Here is a 20,419-nt window from a genome sequence, read left to right as displayed (position 1 = left end):
AATCTTGCATTTTTCTGAAAGCACCAACACATTCAACCAGGTGGTGAATAAATATCTGGAAAAGTCTCAGATATTTGTCTGTTTTCTATAACTTGAGCCATCATTTGCGCATGGCCAATTCTCCACTGGACCACACCAGATGTATTTGCTCGCAGATTTGTGACACAACTGTAAATTAGCTCCTTTACCTACTTGCACATTAATGAGTGTGTGCATCCTTGCATGTGTGTCAGGTGGCGTGCTGTGTATATGTGCACAAGTGTGTCCGTGTGTGTGGCCATAACACACCATGACATATTCTGTTTTGCACTCACCTTCAAGTGCCTCACTGAACTACAACTGCATGAATTTTTAGCATCTGTGGCAACAACTGTGTACACATGTATTCAGGTGTATGTGTGTGTGCAGAAGGTGTACAGCATATTTACCATGGAGTGTGGTTCCTGGGAGGAAGTGTGTGATGTGCTGGCTATATCCATGCCGCCTCTCCTGCTGTTCTTGTGGCCTTCAGCCAGCCAGCACCCCGAGGTCCCCAGCAGAGTGGCCACAGCCACAGCCCAAACACCCAGGCTGCCCATGAGTGTCTACCTGCATGGAAAGGTAAAACATGGCACACACAAAGTCACTGGACTATCTCATTTAGCCACAGCAGTCTTCAAACATGTTGTGCAGTACAATGCTTTTCAGGAAACAAATTCTTGTAAAAAATAAGCAGAGTAACATTTCATTATTCTGTACCTGGGCACTATGAAACTAGGTCATGGTGTCATAAAGGTTTGTACAATGTTTGCTGTTTAATGATTGGCATAGAAATAATTCCACAAAGTTAGACAGACAGATCATTGAGAAAATTCAGCTTCAACTACAAATCTTCACACATCAGCTGTAGTATCAATACCCCGCAATCCTTTGGAGGCAAATTTATTTCAGTGATGTTATAGGATTGAAGAACTTATCGGTTTGTCATAGTTTGTATCATGGCTGTGTAATACTGATTTATAAGGCTACCTATTGGTATACAGCTTGGATGGGAAGACAACACACAGGCCCTGTTTACATTAGAGCTAAATGAACATTAGAGCTAAAACCTGTTGCTCCTCATTTAGATTTTAAACCAGTCACATTCAGCCTCAGTATGATTTTTAATGAGTGACTACTTGTAGCACAGATTTCTGCTTAAAACAGACTGCAGAAACTGAAGATGACTGTAGTCACTATGCATATGGGGGTATAACATAGGAACACAGTAAAAGTACTGTTTAAGGGGTGCATCCCTGTATGGATATAATATCTACTGTAGCATGTTTCACAATGGTTCAGTCGGTAATGCTAAGTAGTGAGCCAAGTAGGAACTGAGATATTATTTTCTATTCTTCCCCATGAAACAGATGAAGGCTGCTGATGAGCTAAGCGGCCTGAGAGTTGAAATCACCTTCAAACAATGCAGTATGATTTTGATTTTTTTTTTTAATGAAAATGAAAGTCCACCTCCCTCAGTGCTTTACCTTTTATTAAGACAGAAGGGAAGCAGAGAGGGCCGCAGGCTAGGAGAAGGTTTTGGGGAATCTAAAGAGCATCTAGAGAGAGGAGTCTTAACCACTGTACTACTTCCAGGCATGCATGACATGATAGGATGTCTCATCACACAAAATGCACATACGGATCCACTGACATATGACACAGCATGTGTTAATAGCAAACATAAATATCTTGGACTGTGTCATGTTTCAACCCTTCCAACAAACTCTGTGTTATTTGCACATGTTTGTATTTACACGTACATGCAGTACATGCAAAGACAAATACACAACAGGACAGACGCACAGCATGGTGCAACAACTGTATGTAAGCATCAAAGCGAAAACTGAGGGGATAATTACATCTGTGTTACAAAGGAAACAGGAAATCTTTTGATGTCACTGTAGACGCGGCTCTCTGAAGTTGCAGAATGGTTGAGTGCAGCATGGGAGCTTAAAATATATAGCAAACTGAAAAGCTCAATTTTAGTGCTGTCAAACACACACACAGACACACACACACACCTGCAGGCTGATCCAAGAGAAAAAAATACATTCACAGCATGAAGATGTGTATGGTCGTAATGCTGCAGTGTGAAAAACTCCTGAAGCAGCTTTACCGGAACATAACCATTCAAATATTGCTATCACCAATTTGAACAGCTTTGGCAGCTAAAACAGAGTGGACACATTTCTGATAGTCAGACACAGATTTGAAATATTTCAGAGATGGTAACCAAATGCCAGTGTGATCCTCAACATAGTGGGCAGTTGGACCCAGTGCAGTCTTGATGCTGCTTTCGGGGACCAAAATTCAAGAGTGAATGAATCAGGGAGTCATTTATCCCCACTGCAATAAGATTGCTGAATGATAAAGAGTCTAATGCCCTCCAGAGGAACTTTGTATTTTTCACCAATGACCAGCCTTTATTGGACTCTGCCAAACTCTTGACTTCTTGTCTGGATTTATCGTATGCTGGTCTGTATGGGTCAGGGGCGAAAATCCCATTTCATTATTGGGGGGGGACAATAAACAGTAAAATTTCAGGGAGTAATTCCTTGGGGGGGGGGCATGAAAAAATTGCTGTCTGGCATGACTGGACCACCCTCTTTCTCTCTTACGTTCCTTTGAAATTTGCCGTACAGCGTTAAGCCCTCAGCATGTTCATATGTTTTAAATAATGCTATTAAAAGCAATAATCCTCTAAGCAAATTTCTTTGCTCACTGTTCTATTTCTACTACAGTCCATCAAAGTAGCTTTACAAGAACTAGAAATTCAAAATAAGCTGTAAAACTAGAGGAAATACCTTGAATAATTCAACTACATCAAACTGTTCTTCAAAACACATATTCATTGTAGTGTCAACAAAAAACAAAGCAAGATATGGCATCAAATACAGTATATGTTATGTATGTATATGAGCTGTACACTGTCCCTTTTAGATAAAATAAGAAAATGAAATGAAACTATGCCACAAAATAATGCAACTTAAAATGCAAAAAAAAAAAAAAAGATATCTTTCTAGAGACAAACTGAAAATACCAGTAAAATATGAACTATTTGTGACATTAATATCCTGACAGACTTTTTGAAAGAATAAAAAGCTCAGTATTTGCTCCTCCTGTGGTCTGTCCTCTCTCTCCCTCACTGTCCTGCACTCGCTTGAGCTTGTAAACAATCATTAGCTGTTAGCTTAAACAGAGAGCTGACAGAGGCAGGTTTTGGACCAAGCAGAGGAAAATATCGCTTTTCATATTACAGCCTTGTGCTTGGTGAACAAGTGGTGTGATAAATGACTCACTGGCTTTCACTTGAGGAGGTTTTCTTGCTAGTTCTCACCAGGTTGCTGCCTCGCCGACTGACGGACTAACTGAAAGTTACCGAGCTGCCGCTTTGCCGGGAGCAGGATGCGGACCAAACCACTGTGAGGCATGGGGGGGTTCAAAAAAATTTAACACTTAAAAACACACTGTTTCGGGGGACAACTTTATGGATGGAGGGGTCTTGTCCCCTCCGACCACCCCGGGATTTCCGCCTATGGACTATGGGTGGACTGCTTGGTGTAGTTTGTTATTTGTATAACTGCACTTTTATATCATTTGGTCTTACTCTTATTATGTGCCTTTACTGTCTTTATTTACAAGTTTGTTTGTTTGTTTTTTCTGATATCAAATTTCCCTTTAGGGGACAGTGTGACAACCGTAACAGTTTTTTTTTTTTTTTTTTGTTTGTTTGTTTGTTTTTTGTTTTTGTTTTTTGATAGTGGTATAATATGTGCAGCCATTCTTCAGTAAAACATCATATTGCATATTACATGGACATTGTGGTTCATTTTGCTGTGTTACTCCCTGGTTGTTCCCGGTTATAATTTTATTCCCCTTACTCTTTAGAAGCCTCATAAGAAAATAAAAGGACTTCAATTTTCATAACATCACTTTTTTCTTTCTTTCTTTTTTCTTTTACAAAATAAACAGTTTAATGAAAGGTAGTTGCTAATAAGAAATTCACCTTCAGTCTTTCTTGTCTTTTGACCTGCAGTGTTCCTTGAGCTTTAAAGTCACAAACCATCAGAAACTGAGAAACTCAGAGATGACACCTCAGAATCAATCTTTTATTTTATTTTATTTTATTTTATTTTATTGACTAAAAAACTGCAAAGGACCTGCAAAACAGTGGAAGACCTCTCAGTGTAAACATAACTCGACCAGAAACCACCAACATCATTCAGCCGCTAGCCTGGAGCTAATGGGCCCTCATAGATGAGAGCTCACCCTTGTGAAATTAAACACCAAATGAGATCTGCCAGTCACTGTCTTAATGTGCTGCCTGCCCCCGCTGGCACTGGCCCACACACAGCTACACACACACACACACACACACACACACACACACAGAGCTACACACACACACACACACACACACACACACGCACACACACGCAAACATTCAGGCATTTATACACAAGTATATAGGAACACACTCACTGACACAGAGGCCTGATGGTGTGTAATGAAAAAGTGGCTTCCAGGTCCATTTTGAAATTCATCAGGAGGGAGAACTTGTATGAGAAAGCCATTATTTGACCAGCATGTTAAAAAGCTTAAAGAGACAGGCTCCTTTAAACCACTGGACCCACCAATGACTTTGTTCAGACTGGACTTGTTCACATTTAAAGTCGTCTCAGAGAGGTACAGGGCGGACTCCAAGCCCTGGACATCCAACTTCATCCACATACGTCTGCCTCAGGCTCTTATCCTTCATGTTCCTGTCTTTAGCACTTCTAATTTGGGGCGACAGGAATGGTGAGGACCCTAGGACTCCAACGTTTTCTTCCTACAGCTCTGAAAACTGCCTGCCCACGTTGCTAAAGCAAATTCCCAACTCATTTCTTCATCAGCATTTCAAGGAATCCCAGCAGTCTGTTAAAGCTTGTAACAATATTTTCATAAGGAAAAAAAATACATGAAAAGTAGATTAAAAAAAGCTTTGTACTGTAGTAGTGATTGCTGATATGTAATAGTTTTGTCTATGTGTGTTCTCTTTTTCTCATCCCTTAAATCAGTGTTTCTCAACCGGGGGTCCGCGGACCCCTAGTGGTCCGTGGTGTAATTGCAAGGGGTCCGTGAAAATAAAATCTTTTTAAAAAGATTCTATGACATTTATAGAAATAAGATTATTTTACTCAAATGTGACTGAGACCTTTATCTACCTAAACTAGAGAGGGTAAGAGGCCACTCACACTGGCAAGTTTGATCCGCGCCCAAGCACGATTGCCCTTAAAATCCGGATTCTTTGACCAGTGTGATCGCTCCGTATCGTGCTTGAATACAGTACACTTCCCCCGCTCTGGCACGGTTGGAAGGGGTGTGCTTCTGCACGGTACGGGCGCGTACATGAGCACATGCACGGTCACGCACGCAGTGCGCGGATGTAAATCATGCAACTTTCCTCCTGCCTCTGCAAAACTGTTTAATGTGCACAGCGCGATTACCGGCGAATGGCCGCATTGCGCAATCAATAATCAACCATGTTGTCTGTGTCATTGTCCGTTGTGCTGCTGCAACCGCGTATAAACAAAAGTCGGTTTATAATGAAAGCACAGCAGTCTGTGTGCGGCGATCCGGCAGACCTGGTGCTGGCCGGTACCGCGTCGGCACCGGCCGGCACTGGCCGCGGCACCGCGCGGTGTGCGGTCACCCGGTCACCCGGTCTGCCGGATCTGCCAGGTGCCGCTCCGGCTGTCAGTTGGACCTTTCTGAAGAAGGAGGAAGTTACCTCCGAAACTGTAAAGGTAAATAAACATCCCATATCTGATTAAAAGGACCAAAAACGTTTTTTAGTTAAAAGGAAGACATGATGTATTTGAACTACATTTATTTATAATGACGTCGGGCCATGCCTGTTGTTGTCGTATTTCAACGTGATGACGTGCACACCGGGGGCAATCGTGCTTGGGCGCGTTTGGGAAAAAGGTAATGTGAGTGCAGGCCAGCCGGGGACTGGGGAGGGGGGGATTTTGACTTTAGCACGATACGGGCTCAAACTTGCCAATGTGAGTGGGCCCTAAGAGGCCACTCACACTGGCAAGTTTGATCCGCGCCCAAGCACGATTGCCCTTAAAATCCGGATTCTTTGACCAGTGTGATCGCTCCGTATCGTGCTTGAATACAGTACACTTCCCCCGCTCTGGCACGGTTGGAAGGGGTGTGCTTCTGCACGGTACGGGCGCGTACATGAGCACATGCACGGTCACGCACGCAGTGCGCGGATGTAAATCATGCAACTTTCCTCCTGCCTCTGCAAAACTGTTTAATGTGCACAGCGCGATTACCGGCGAATGGCCGCATTGCGCAATCAATAATCAACCATGTTGTCTGTGTCATTGTCCGTTGTGCTGCTGCAACCGCGTATAAACAAAAGTCGGTTTATAATGAAAGCACAGCAGTCTGTGTGCGGCGATCCGGCAGACCTGGTGCTGGCCGGCACCGCATCGGCACCGGCCGGCACTGGCCGCGGCACCGCGCGGTGTGCGGTCACCCGGTCACCCGGTCTGCCGGATCTGCCAGGTGCCGCTCCGGCTGTCAGTTGGACCTTTCTGAAGAAGGAGGAAGTTACCTCCGAAACTGTAAAGGTAAATAAACATCCCATATCTGATTAAAAGGACCAAAAACGTTTTTTAGTTAAAAGGAAGACATGATGTATTTGAACTACATTTATTTATAATGACGTCGGGCCATGCCTGTTGTCGTATTTCAACGTGATGACGTGCACACCGGGGGCAATCGTGCTTGGGCGCGTTTGGGAAAAAGGTAATGTGAGTGCAGGCCAGCCGGGGACTGGGGAGGGGGGGATTTTGACTTTAGCACGATACGGGCTCAAACTTGCCAATGTGAGTGGGCCCTAAAAGGCCTTTTTTTTCCTAATTCCATCTGTTTCACAAGTGTAAGGAGCGCCCAGGCATGTTTGCCCCTAAAATCCGGATTATTTGACTAGTGTGAGCGCTCCGTTCCGTGCTTGAATACAGTACACTTCCCCTCTGGCACGGTTGGAAGGGGTGTGCTTCAGCACGGTACGGGCGCATACACGAGCACATGCACGGTCACGCACGCAGTGCGCGGACGTTGATACCACGTAAATCATGCAACTTTCCTCCTGCCTCTGCAAAACTGTTTAATGCGCGCGGTGCGATTACCGGCGAATGGACGCGTTGCGCAATCAATAATCAACCATGTTGTCTGTGTCACTGTCTGTTGTGCTGCTGCAACCGCATATAAACAAAAGTCGGTTTATAATGAAAGTACAGCAGTCTGTGTGCGCAGAGATCTGGCAGACCTGATGCCGGACGGCACCGGCCGCGGCACCCAGTCAGGTTGTGCCGGATCTGCCAGGTGCCGGCTGTCAGTTGGACCGTTCTGAAGAAGGAGGAAGTTACCTCCGAAACTGTCAAGGTAAATAAACATCCCATGTTTTATTAAAAGGAACAAAAATGTCTTTTAGTTAAAAGGAAGACATGATAAATGTATTTGAACTATATTGATTTATGATGACGTCGGACCATACCTGTTGTCGTATTTCAACGTGATGACGTACGTACCGGGGGCAATCGTGCTTGGGCGCGTTTGGGCTTTATGTAATGTGAGTGCAGGCCAGCCGGGGACTGGGGAGGGGGGCATTTTTGCTTTAGCAGGATACAGAACAAACGGCCCTAATGTGAGCAGGCCCTAATTCACTTTATTTTAATCAGAGATGCATTGTTAAAGTAACTGCATGACACTGTTAATACAAACTTAACATGATCTGCATCCTTTTCAAATTATGAGCCCCCTAGCGTTTCAGTGGGCATACACCATTCATTTCTTAATAATGCTTTTATTGTGAAACATATGAAGGAAAGTGTTGTCGGAAAAGAAAACTGGAAACACTGCAGTACTGCATAAGTTGTTTTGTTCTGGAAGTTACGACTGAAAGCTCTTATTTTCCTCAAAGAATAATTAAATGCCATAATGCAATTCTGCTGTTTCTAACAAATTGCACCTCTAACCTCTTGCACCACTTCTCTCTGTTTTGGCTACCGGTTACATGCAGCTTCTTCTGAGTGGATATTATTTTTGTGGCAGCACTGACAAATTAAAGATAGTCAAAGCAGAGGTGTTTTCAATAAGCAGGTCAGTTGCGAGGATAGTGGCCTGTTAAATGTAATTTTTATGTTTTTAGGATTGTCTTTGTCCATGATTATATTGTAATGTAGTTTGTTACTGAGGACCATGTTGGAATTAAGTGTTTTAAATAATACCTTTAGGTGCTGTCCTCAGGTTATAGATTTGTTTGCTTGGTGTATTTATGTTTTTATATTTGCTAGCTTTGATTACCCACAAATACAAAAACAAAACAAACATAATATCTAATAGATGGCAATTCACTAGCACTTGCATATACGGTGGAATTTCACGAAGACCTTGGAGATTAAACTCAATGTTTTAACAATAAAGCTGAAATAGGACTAGTTGATTCTGCTCAAACATATAGCTTATTATTTTTTTTTTTTTTACAATCTGGCACGTGATGGCATGTCAGCCTTAGACTATTCTAACTGTATGGATAGCAATATAATTCTCTATGTGGAAAAAATAAAAGCCTGTCCCTTCAGCTCTATCAGTAGCTTTCCATGTTGACAATCTGGGAAGTGAAAGTTTTTTCATCGCTGCACTAATGGTAAGGGACAATGAAGAAGGTCAGGCTGAGATGTAAATGTAAAGCGCTCAGGTCCAGCTGAGGCCATCTGCTCCTGCACAACAGTCACAAATCAATACAATGCATTCAGAAGAACACAGCATCCTGCGTGCCTGCCAACACCTCAGCCTTTGGAGCACATCAGCCTCAGTCAGCCATGGCCTAGTTTTTTTCTAGGTTAAGGTCAAGCACTCATTTTCATGCCACGGCTCATTCTTGTATAGTTGCAAAGTTGTCTTGACAAATGGACACATGGAAAAACACACACACACACACACACACAATGTAGGAGAAACTCAACAGTCCATTTCCAGTGACAATAAATACAATTTTCACAATTTCTCAAATATATTAATATTGTTGTCTTCCACAATCAGAAATGTAGTTGCATGGTATTCTACTGTTTTCTGCATCAGTATGATATTTCTGTAATACAAAATGGCCACTGGATGCCTGTCTTGTGGGATAGTGGTGCCTCCCTGAACTAAATAAAAGATTCCTGTAGAGTACCTCTGGGGTTTTTGTTGCAGAAAAATGTGTTTTTTATCAAACAAATTAATCAATGACATAACCATGACCTACTTTTCACACTTCACCATGATAAATGATTATGAATATTAAATATCCCTGTTCTTTAAGGGCAGCTAAGTGAAATATGTGCTACTCTATTTTGCGTGACCTGCAGTGTGTTTAAATTCCTTCCTGTTGTGTCAGACTACATAACTGAACAATGGTCTAATTGTGACAACGCTATAGCCCTCCATTGTTTTGCACTACAGCCCCCTGTAGAGGTGTGATATATAAATGTCATACCTCTACCCATTCTTTTATAGTTTCATCTACCTGTTTGTCCCATGATACATGATGTTGTGTGATGATTCCAAGTTGCTTCATTAACTTGTTCAATCAGTATGTTTTTTATGGATCAGTCCAAACAAATGTGTTTCCTTAATGTTTATCTGAGGCAAACAACATACACTTAGTCTTGGCTACATTGAGCACAAATTCATTTGTTTACCCGGCCTGCTGTAGATTAACGTCTGCATTCAATACTGTTTCAAGTACACCTTTTGTATTTGCAGACATATATATTGTCAAATCATCTACATACATTGCCGTATTTTAAAAGTTCACACTTAGTGGAAAATCATTTGTAAAAATGACATATTCCAATGATCCACTTCTTACTTCTTTCATGTCAGAGCAGCTGCCATTGAAGTAAACTAGTGTTGCTCTGCTAGTTAAGTAACTGGCAGCCCATGCCACTGCAGATGGATCAAAGCCATAACATTATGGTTTACTTAATAACAATTAGTGACCTATAACATCAAATGCAGCACTAAAATCCACCTGCACCAGCTTGCCCTTGTCTATGTCCTTCAGCCAATCATCAGTCGTCTGCATTAACGCAGCTGTTGTTGAATGTCCCTCTTTCAATTCAAATCACTGTCTAGAAAAAAACTTTTTTATTCATTTAGGCTCTCTTCCCTCCATGAATTTACTGAGTGTAGGTAATAAACCTATTTGCCAACTATTTTTATGTGAAGATGGTTAAAGTATTTAGGCAAATTTATCATAACACTTCAAAGTCACCTTGTAATGTAAGTCAGTCTGTGTGGCAGACAAAACCAATATTCACCAACCAAAGCCTTTTTATATCATTGTGTATAATATTTGCTAGTATGACTCAGAATTTATTTTCTTTTTTTTGTCAAACAAATACAGCACTAAATCCCTGAAGACTTGATGACTTTCATTTTATTAGTTTGACCTCCAGGATTTCTGCATTTATTTATTATTTTTTTTCTCCTGAATTTCAACAATTAAAAATGACTGGAATTTCTACTTAGATCTGGCTTGAATGATTACTTCTACTGTTTTGAAAACGAATTCATAATTTTTTGAAAAATGTTAAAACCAATGTTGACCTTGAGCTTCACTGAATAAATTTCCAAGTTCTCTTTAGCTGAGAAGTGAAAGCTGGTGGCTTATGTGATGTTCTTTGGACATTCTGAACGCACAATATGAGAAACTATAAAAACCTTTGGCTCTGCTCACCAAAGCTCACACACAGGCTGTCAGGCCACAGCTAATGGTGATGTGTGTCAGCGACATCATGTTTGGCTCCCGGTAAGCAGCGTACGCTACACAGCACTGATTTTTATTTATTTATCTTTTTTTCTTTTGTGGTAAGCATTTTCTGAGTACATTTTCTCATAACCCAAAAGTGGTTTTGCAGGCTTTTGTGAACAGCAATTACATCAAATTAAATCAAATTGATGCTAATCTCAGGGTTGCTGAGCTGAATCATACAGTTTTTTCTCCTTCAGCAGAGCATTACAAGAATGTAGGTGGAATATTACACCGAAACTGGCTTTAGATGGCAATGTTTTCAATTTAATCTTCTGATAGGCCTGCTTTGAACGCAGTCTTTGCAAAATTTAACAGGATATGTATTTGTAAATGAGCATGTCCCTTCACTGCAAACCGTGCCTTGGCTGTTCCATTCTTCTACTTCCTGTTATGTTTTAATTCAATCCAATCTGATGGCAGTGCAGCCACACAAGTGTTACTTTCATCAAGAGTTATATGCCACAAACCACCTGACCAAGTTGTATACATTTGTTTTTTATTTCATCTCTGTTGACCTCAACATGGAAGATCTGCACCATAGCAATGCCAGATATAAATTTAATTTGTTCTCGGGCTGACAGCAATAAAGTAAAAATCACCGCAGATGACTGCTATCATAATTATCCTTGAAATATTCTTGAGATGCAATTACCCTAAACTGTCAAATCGCAGACATGCTTCAACATACAAAGGGCACTGCCTTATTTGTCCATCTTGACAACAGTCCAGAACTATCAGACAGCTGCCAGATCAACAGATATTGTTGGGCTGTGAGCTGAACTCTGTGAGTGCAGAAAGTGTTTACAATCAGATACTGGTCGGTCACAGGAACATTTCAGTGAAGACAAAAATAAACCACCGCACACTGAAATAACTTTACTGTAACTTTATTGGGAGTGAACAATGCATTTCGCTTGCTGCTTCCTCAGGAGGCTTCCAATCTTCCTCAGATTGAGCGAAACTGAGGAAGCAATGGGCAAAACACCTTGTTCAATCCCAAAAAAGGTAAAGTTATTTCAGTGTGCAATGGTTTATTTTTGTCTTCACTGAGACATTACTGTTGATCAAAACCATGTCATTAGTCAATATGTGATTCACTAAATGGAATCAGCTAAGATGCGCCAAAACTTAGAGGGCATCTTTGTCTAATTTAAAACTGTATGAACATGAACACAGCATGCAGCCTCAGAGGCTCTCTCTCATTTTTGTCTCTGTGTTTGTGTGTGTGTGTGTGTGTGTGTGTGTGTGTGTGTGTGTGTGTGTGTGTGTGTGTGTGTGTGTGATGGCAGCAAGGGAAGGGAAGGCCACTAGCCGAGCTTTGAGACAAATTGAAGGGATCAGGCTGAGCTCTCATTCCTACTCTCTGTCGCAGCTCTCCACTCCAGGTAGGTTTGCTGTCACAATTACAAATGGCACATGCAGTTCCAGTGCGACAATCAGTCCCCGCTCAGCATGCTTCCTCCCTGCAAGTTGCTGAGTGTTTAAAAAGATTACGAAGGAGGGAGGAAGAGATGGAAAAAAAAAATCCATCTGTGAATGTTGAACACTGCATGCTGATTCTTACAATGCTGTTAATCTGCATGCTGTAAAATTGCTAGTTCACCACCCCAAACTATAAACTTGTATGCTTCTGAAATAAAGATTTAGTGCTGAAATCACTATACATCCGTTTGGAAAATCAGCGAGTATAGTGTGTATTGCATTTTCCCAGCCAAGATTTACTTTTCAAAACTAGAAAGGTAATTTTTTTTCCACTATCAATCATTGTGTAAAAGCGGGTGTCATTTTTACCCCAGATCATACAGCAAATGACTCATTTTGACAAAACTCTCTGCATGCAAATGCTATCACTGAGTGCTGCCTCACACTGACGCTCCACTTCAAAACGTAAGCCTTTACTGTTGAGTCTCTACTATTATCCTCCATCTGCTGGCCTATCTGCCTGCACCGGGTTTCAAACAGCACTTTGCTCAGACAGATGTCTATATAGCATGAAACAGAACCACTGAGGGGATTGCATTCGCCTGTATTGTTTTTTATGATGCTTGAACGCAGCAGTGATTCGCTCTTCAATTTATATATATATATATATATATATATATATATATATATATATATTTTTTTTTTTTTTTTTTTTTTTTTTTTTTTTTTTTTTTTTCCTGTGTGGTTAGAGAAGATACTGAGGAGACCAGGGGAGTCAAGCCGCCTGTCAGCTGAGTGTCAGGATCACACATTCTAACCCTAGTTATCTTCCAGACACTCCAGGTTAACAGGATACACATCCTTTCAGGGACTTTTTTTTAATATGACAACGAACTGTGATAAATCTCAGACTGCTCTGGAGTGGAATTACCCAAAGAGGATTTATACAGCACAGTAGCCTGGAAAGATAAGGTTATGAACTGTCATTCACAGTAATGTAAAAGGTTCATAAGTGCTGCCCCTTAGAGTGGAGAAAGAGGGCTGGCAGTGAACCCATTGAAAGTTGACAGCCCTTATCTTTACCATCAGCCCAGGATCCAGACAGTTCACGGTTAATAAGACTTTACACAAGCATAGAGGCTGAAACCAGGACTTTTCAGTGACTATTTCATATTTCATATACAATAAAATCAATGCTATTGAGCAAAGAACACTCAGACAATTTGTTTTTGGTTATAAAATAGGAAAAACAAAAACTCCCTCTGAGATGTCACTGATGCTGACTGTTGAGTTGTTGGACAACTAAATATTGTAGTTGGTGCAAGAAGAGCAACATCCAGGCATTATATTAATCCAGGTACGTTTTACTGACAATGCATGATCTTTTTCAATAATGCCAAAACTTTTCACATTGACATCAGAACAAACTCTCCCAGACAATTTTAGGATTCAAACTAGTACCCAAGCACAAGCCCACTTTTCTTAGAGCTCTCACACATATTGATGAAAACTACTTTCTCAAAACAGATATGTTTATTTTATTTATTTAGCTATTTTGATCTTTATTTAATCAGGCAAGCAATGAAGCACAATTTCACAAAACATCTCATAAAAGGGAAATGTTGGAAAAGAAATTAAAAAACAAAAACAAAGCATGGATTGAAGACAGGGCTATCAGTTTGCAGGCAACAGAAAACACAATAACAATACAGTTTTGCAAAGACAATAGCAGAGGCATAAGCCAGACGGACACACACATAAGTAGCCTACTTGGAAACAACAAACGGCATAGCAAATAACATCAGCAACAACAAGGACGCCATTAGAGCAATTAAAATATGCTACAAAAACATATGGCAGAACCAATACAGAGATTAGTGCAGTCATTTTGCCGAGGAGCAATTGCATGTGTGCCTGTTTAGATCATGGTGCAAATTCCCTCGGCGAGACAAACAATGCAAGTTCATGTCTGGCTCCCGGAAAAAAAAGCACAGGGAAAACAATCCAGTTTTGGTGCAACCCATAACAAGACCAAATATCCTTAACAGCATGGCTTCTTCCATGTTTCCTCAGAATTAATTACTGTCTGACACTCTCTCCTTGCCACTTTCTATCTCTGTAGGACAGAGACAGAGCTTCAGGCTGCTGGGAGTAATAAGGCCCCTGCTCAAGACTGTAGTTAGAGAGAGAGAGAGAGAAAGAGAGACAGTGACTCTTTCTTTTTGTGGCCGTCTTTCCCCTCCCTATGTCTCTCTCACTCTGTTTCTATTCCTTTCTCTCCACCGATATTGGCTTTTCCTCTTTGACAAGTTTCCATGACCAGGTCTGCAGCCCTTGGGTGTTAAAACCCACATCCTACTTGTCAGGTATGGCTGACACACACACACACACATACATACACACACACACACACACACACACACACACAGACACACATACACACATACGCATACGGCAAGTGACTTGTTAAATCCAGAAATCCCCCACAGGGTATATGACATGGCTGTAAGAGGGAAAAGGATATCAGGAGGCTCTGCAATGCCACAACAACGTGGTCTGCCTCACTAACTTGACTGCTGATTATATAGCGGCAGCAGAGTGCAGCAAAAAAACATGTAAGAGGTCTGTATTTGTAAGAGGCAAGAAAAGAACACTTTCAAACTGCAAAATGGTTCTTCAGAGGAAAATGGTGCTCTGAAGGACCAACGCTCACTGAAGAACCATTTGAACCCGCGTGATGTTGTTTGAGGACCCATCCATGGCTCCATTCAGCAGCAAGCTGCTCTATATAGAGGTAAATAGTTCTTCAGTGATATGGTGAATCATATGTGGCTCTGTAGACTTAACTGTTAAATACTAAGATATTTATCATTGTCAAAAAAGTCATGATACCTTGGTATAATTACTGCAAACAAACTGGACAGCAATAAAGATAACTGGCAGCCTCTATCATACACCTGTAAGTGGTGTTAGTGCTTATGTTTCTCATAGTATCCTTTACTGAAAATAATAAACCATATCAAAAGAGATTTGCCTGGCCATCCACCTGTCCTATCATCTACCTTTGCAAGAAACTGTGAAAGCTTTAGCCACTTTTGAGCTGGAAGAACGAACTGTTGCAATTAACATCTGACTTGTTGGGGCACTGAAAACACCACATTATAGTCAGAAAGTCCCTTTTCAGCTTTTGCTTGAAATGCAACAAAGAAAGGAGACAAAGTTTCCGTTAATTCCAGTAGGCTTTACGGGATTATGGGCCTCTTCACCTGTTGTTTGAGCCCAAATATCTTCCCCTGTCATTAAAAACAGCAAGCTTGCGGCTGATTATCTCAGCTTGAGCTCACACTGCCTCTGCTACGCCAGTCGAAGGTTGTTCAGTTAACAGGTGTAATTAGCCATTTGGCTCTAAGAAAGCACCATTTGAAGGTGGTGTATTGTAGCACTTTGAAAATAATTAGCAGCTAATAATAGTCTGGTACTGGTAAGAACTTTTCATATCATGTAAGATGGAGAAAGTAAACAATCAAATTACTGTAATCAAGTGAAAAGTGAAAAGTAAGATTATGTGCGTGGAATAAGGAATGAGCACATAAAAGGGTAGGCAGATGGTTGACTAAATTCACTGCAGAAAACAGATATTGAATTTGAGGTGACCTTTCCATAACCCCTGTACGCATTTCCCCCTCTGTGCTGACTCTTTCGTCAGGCTCCTCCATTCAGGCAGAGAGGCAGCGAGCTCCTGTTTGCTCCGAGCTGTGCTGCTGATGCTCCGAGCTCAGCCGCTGTGTTGATATGAGATGCAGCAGTAAAGGTCATTTCTAGAAGTTCAACATTAGTGATCGGAATTTCAAGTGAACCATGCTGGCCACATTTTGCGGCCTTGTACTCCACAGGGACAAGTGAGGACTTCTAGCAGGTAAGCAGACCGGCACAGTGGTACTGCATAAAAAGTTAGAGAGTCAAACTATGCAAGTTTCTAGTCCACCTCAGTTGCAGCAAAGTGCTTCCCATTGTCATAAACCTCATGCCAACAAGTTTTATCGTTCCCTGTGTGTGCATGTGTGGATTAATGTGCTGCACCCATGAGAAGGTATCTCATCAGTTTAATTTAAAAGTAATCCTGTCAGCCTCATTAGAGGGTGATTGTACGGCAAGAGAGCCAACCCATAAAAGTGTGACTCACCATCTGTAAAACATTTCTACTTTTGTTTTGGAGCATGACTCATTATATTTACTTGGAAAATCTGCAAAGCCAAACAAATCAAACTCACTAGGCGTCAAAAGGAAGGGAAGGGGGTGGGTTCAGATTACTGTGGGGGATAGCTTTGTTGTGTGGAAATAAATCCTTCTCTTGATTAGATAAGCCCTGCATGGGGTTCGGGCAATGTGATGCCAAGCATTCAAACCATTCACAAGTGGGGCATTATAATTGAAATGGAAATTTAATTTAGTATAATTAAAAGTTATATGGAAGTGCTGTCCTGGGTTCTTAATTTGTGGATTGTTCAGTGCACCGAGCTGGAATTTGGACAAAGGGGTTGGGAATGTGTTTTTGCTATTGATGAAATTCTGTCAATAATCTTATGCTTCTAATTCTACTATAAATACAAACAATTAAAAAAATACAACAATAAGTTGAAAAATCTATTAATTAAGAGCACAAGTTTCACTATTTGCCTCAGTATCTTACGATCTTTCCCAGTAATGCTTTAGATGATTAAGGTTTTTGCTATCAGTTGACCTCAGCTTCCAAAATAGTTGGGATTCTATTGTAAAACGTGCAGTTACATTTAAAGACAAGGCAAAAGCTAAAAAGGGAGAAATACTCAGACACTGAATCTCTCGCAGCACTAGGTCACTCCCTCTTTTTCAGTATTTTAGTTTTTGTGAGCATCGGGAAAGCCTAGTGGTTGGAGAGACTGTACTTCAACCCAAAGTAGTCATGTTCAAGCCACCGCATCGGCGAGCACAAACTTGGCTGAAGACTCCTGGAAGCCTACCAGCTCCAGGAGGGCATACGCTGTGGATGACCCTGACCTCTGACCTCTGAACTCCCGGGACAGGGGTAGGTGAAAAGAGAATTCCCCCTCTGAGATCAATAAAGTATCACATTTATTTTCTTTTACGCTTAACAACCAAGACAAGACAGCGGATATCAAAAGCACTGACCAGTTTAGTGGCGAGAAGAAAATGCCGGCAGCTTAATTTTGTGGCAGTGTCACTCAAAAAGTCAATTACATGCTAATGTTACCGCTTTTAAATGCATAAAGGCTAGGGATATGGTTAAAGAGATGAGACTAAAAATAGCCTGATGTGAGAAGTATAGAGGCATGTGCAAACTATGTCCCGTGTCTGGTTACAGTAGAATGGATCAGACTCTTACTGCAATCCATACTTTTTTAAATTCAATTCTACTTTTATTTATTTCTATATTTATTTTCTACACTACCATCTTACACATATACATACACCTGCACTGGCTCAGGTTGGTGCTGCAGCTTGGGGGGTGGGTTAGCGGTGAGAGTCCTCCAAAGGCCTCCTACAACTCCGATGAATAAAGTTGAAGAGAAGATTTTTTTTGTTTGCACCCACACTCATGAGTGTGTGTGTGTAATGTACCATGTGTGATAATGTGCTAGTATGTATGCATCCCTGTTACTCTGTATGTCTGCGACTCATCCCACTATTAGGCTGTCTCTGAAGCACAACAACCAGGCATAATCTGCTGGACGCTGAGCTGTAATGGCTCTCAGTCAGACAGCTAATAAGTAACACACCAGATTGCCTGCTGTAATAAGCCTGACTGAGTCACTATTCTGGGCTACATCATTATTTCTTGACCTGTGGGCTGCGAATCCACACTGGGTTGCAAGACCACTGTGACATGACTGTGGATATGACGTGTTCATTAACACAACTAACTAAATAAATCAATAAAACATTAGGTCTTCTTACAAATTGCTTTACCTGGGATTCTGAGTCGCTGATGAACCGCCAACATTTATGTTCCAGGCTGTGGTAACGTAATTTCCTTACCATTCATTTGACCTTGTTTAAGCTGAAGTCAAGTGAACTCATTGGAAATGGACTTACCCATTGTCCCTCGCCTTTTATTGCCTTAATCATTATATTCTTCCTGGGCTTTACTGCGGTAAGCTCGGAAAGCCACACTAGGATATCCAACTGTTGAACGGGCGACTACAACGCCTCTGTTTTGGCACACTGAATCAATGAAAACCACCTAACCAGTTTTCACTGCACTTTCCGTTTGTATTTTTAGCTACACTGTAAATCATATATCATGTCTTGTGTTTACATGCTTGGTGTGTTATTTTCCTCCATAAAAAACGACCAGGTTAATGTCTGTGGGTTTTAACTCACTACAATATACGTGTCCAAACCGGAGCCCCGCTGCATGCAACACGAGTTGAGAAACGCTGCCATTAATGTTCTCATTTGCAGCGAGGCGGAGATATCGATCCAGGTATATGCGGGTGCATGTGCGCGGAAGCTTATCTCTCGGCACGCGGAGTTGAGGGGTCGCTGGCCCGCATACAGCTGATGGTCACGTTTTATATCAGTCTGTACAGATAGCGCAGTGATGAATTGCCATAATTCTAGTGCAGGATGATGGGTCCGTAGCTGGTTCCATCCCAGCACAACAAGCCAAGTCGAGGCTGGAGAGGGCGAACGGAGTGAAGGAGGAGGAAAATGAGAGGAGAGGAAAGGGAGAGCGAGAGGTAAAGGGAGGTAGGAGCGTTTTCAGCACCATGGAGAGCTCCGGCGCAGTACGCTATACAGTACAGTACCGCGCGCCGACCAAAGTCATCCTCATTTCCCACTCCGCTGGCCGTCACGGAGGCTTTCCTGCCGCTCTGCCAAGCTCCCTGGTGCCGCTGATAAGATTAACCCATAAGAAAGCACTGGGGTAGCTCATTTGTCACATTTTCAGAAAAGAGGGACAATAATTTTTGCCCCAATAGAAAAACTCCCCTTGTTTAGGAATGTTCTCCCTTCGGGATTCAATGTTTTATGAGAGCCCGTTTAGCTTATCTCAAATGGATTAAGTCTTCCCGGTGCCCTGCCAAGAAATCTGGCTGACCGGGGAGACCGGAGGGGATGAGGGGGGCCGGGGATCAGCGCCAGAGTGCACAGCGAGAGATGTGCGTGTTTCACTAATGTTATCATTTCAGCGCCTCTGCTGCTGAGCAAACCTGGTGCATCCAGGCAGAGGAGTCCTATTGCAACCATTTATCAAAATTTGCGCTGCTGTTTTCCGGCAGGTAGAGCTGCACGGTTACGTGAGGTTACCGAAGCTCGCATCTGGTCTTATTAAATGATTAATTACGCCCCGTGTTGCGCCAGACACGTATCAATAGGCGACACACATAGGCTGTGTAGTTATACACTGTCACATATTGTCGTTGACATCGCCCTGCGCTGAGGCTGCACCTCAAATATCTCTGAGGCTGTAAATTCTGGAGCTCTGTCTCTGTATTATTGATGCATTTCTCCCCAGCTACTCACAAACTAATTCAAAATTAAAGCACGCCACTTCCATCCTCTTTACAGTCATGTTTTCATCCACTCACACTCTCAGTGCAATTAGTGTTGAATACCCCCCAAAACAGTCAAACAAGTCTTGTTCAAAAAAGCCTTTAAGCAACATTGGACTCTTTATGCTGCTTTAATGAATACAGTTGCCACCTTACCTGTGGTATTCCGAGGAAATGGGGAAGAAAGAAAGGAAATTCGAGCAAATATGCCACAGATTTCTTCGCACCGATGCGTCCAAACTGCGCTCTTTAGTTCCACTCCTCTCCCCCAGCTCGGCAGGGTGTACAGGGTTCAGATTAATTATAGGCTGATGTATTAGTAGTAGTTGTAGTCTTAGTAGCGACGGATAGTGCGTCCCAACTCTCAGCAGCGGCTTGCCATCCTCCGGCTCCCCCGGCTGGTTTCCTCTCAGCGCTCCGCTCCTGCTCTGCCCTATTTCAACTCCTCTCGCTCCGCTCTCCTCCTGACGTCAGCCGCTGCACACCAAATGCAGTGAGGCTGCATTTGCAGATTCATCGCGCTGGAAGCGACACCTGTGTGTGTGTGCATGCGTGCATG

The 20,419-nt window shown here is 42.1% G+C and overlaps 1 protein-coding gene across 1 annotated transcript in view; it reads right to left on the bottom strand.

Moving 5' to 3' along the window:
• The window catches only part of fstl4 (follistatin-like 4), a 274,660-nt gene extending 254,453 nt beyond the window's left edge, over window positions 1–20,207 (bottom strand). Inside the window, exons 1-2 of the mRNA XM_030069530.1 lie at window positions 20,017–20,207; window positions 429–588 (exon numbers count right to left, since the gene is read on the bottom strand). Of these exons, the coding sequence (XP_029925390.1) occupies window positions 429–578 (150 nt within the window). The 5' untranslated portion in view covers window positions 579–588; window positions 20,017–20,207. The remainder of the gene's footprint in view (window positions 1–428; window positions 589–20,016) is intronic.
• Window positions 20,208–20,419: the final 212 nt, after the last annotated feature.

This window comes from Myripristis murdjan, chromosome 14, assembly GCF_902150065.1.
Source record: "Myripristis murdjan chromosome 14, fMyrMur1.1, whole genome shotgun sequence".
In the NCBI taxonomy this organism is placed as follows: Eukaryota; Metazoa; Chordata; class Actinopteri; order Holocentriformes; family Holocentridae; genus Myripristis; species Myripristis murdjan.
This window is presented reverse-complemented; position numbering and strand designations above follow the sequence as displayed.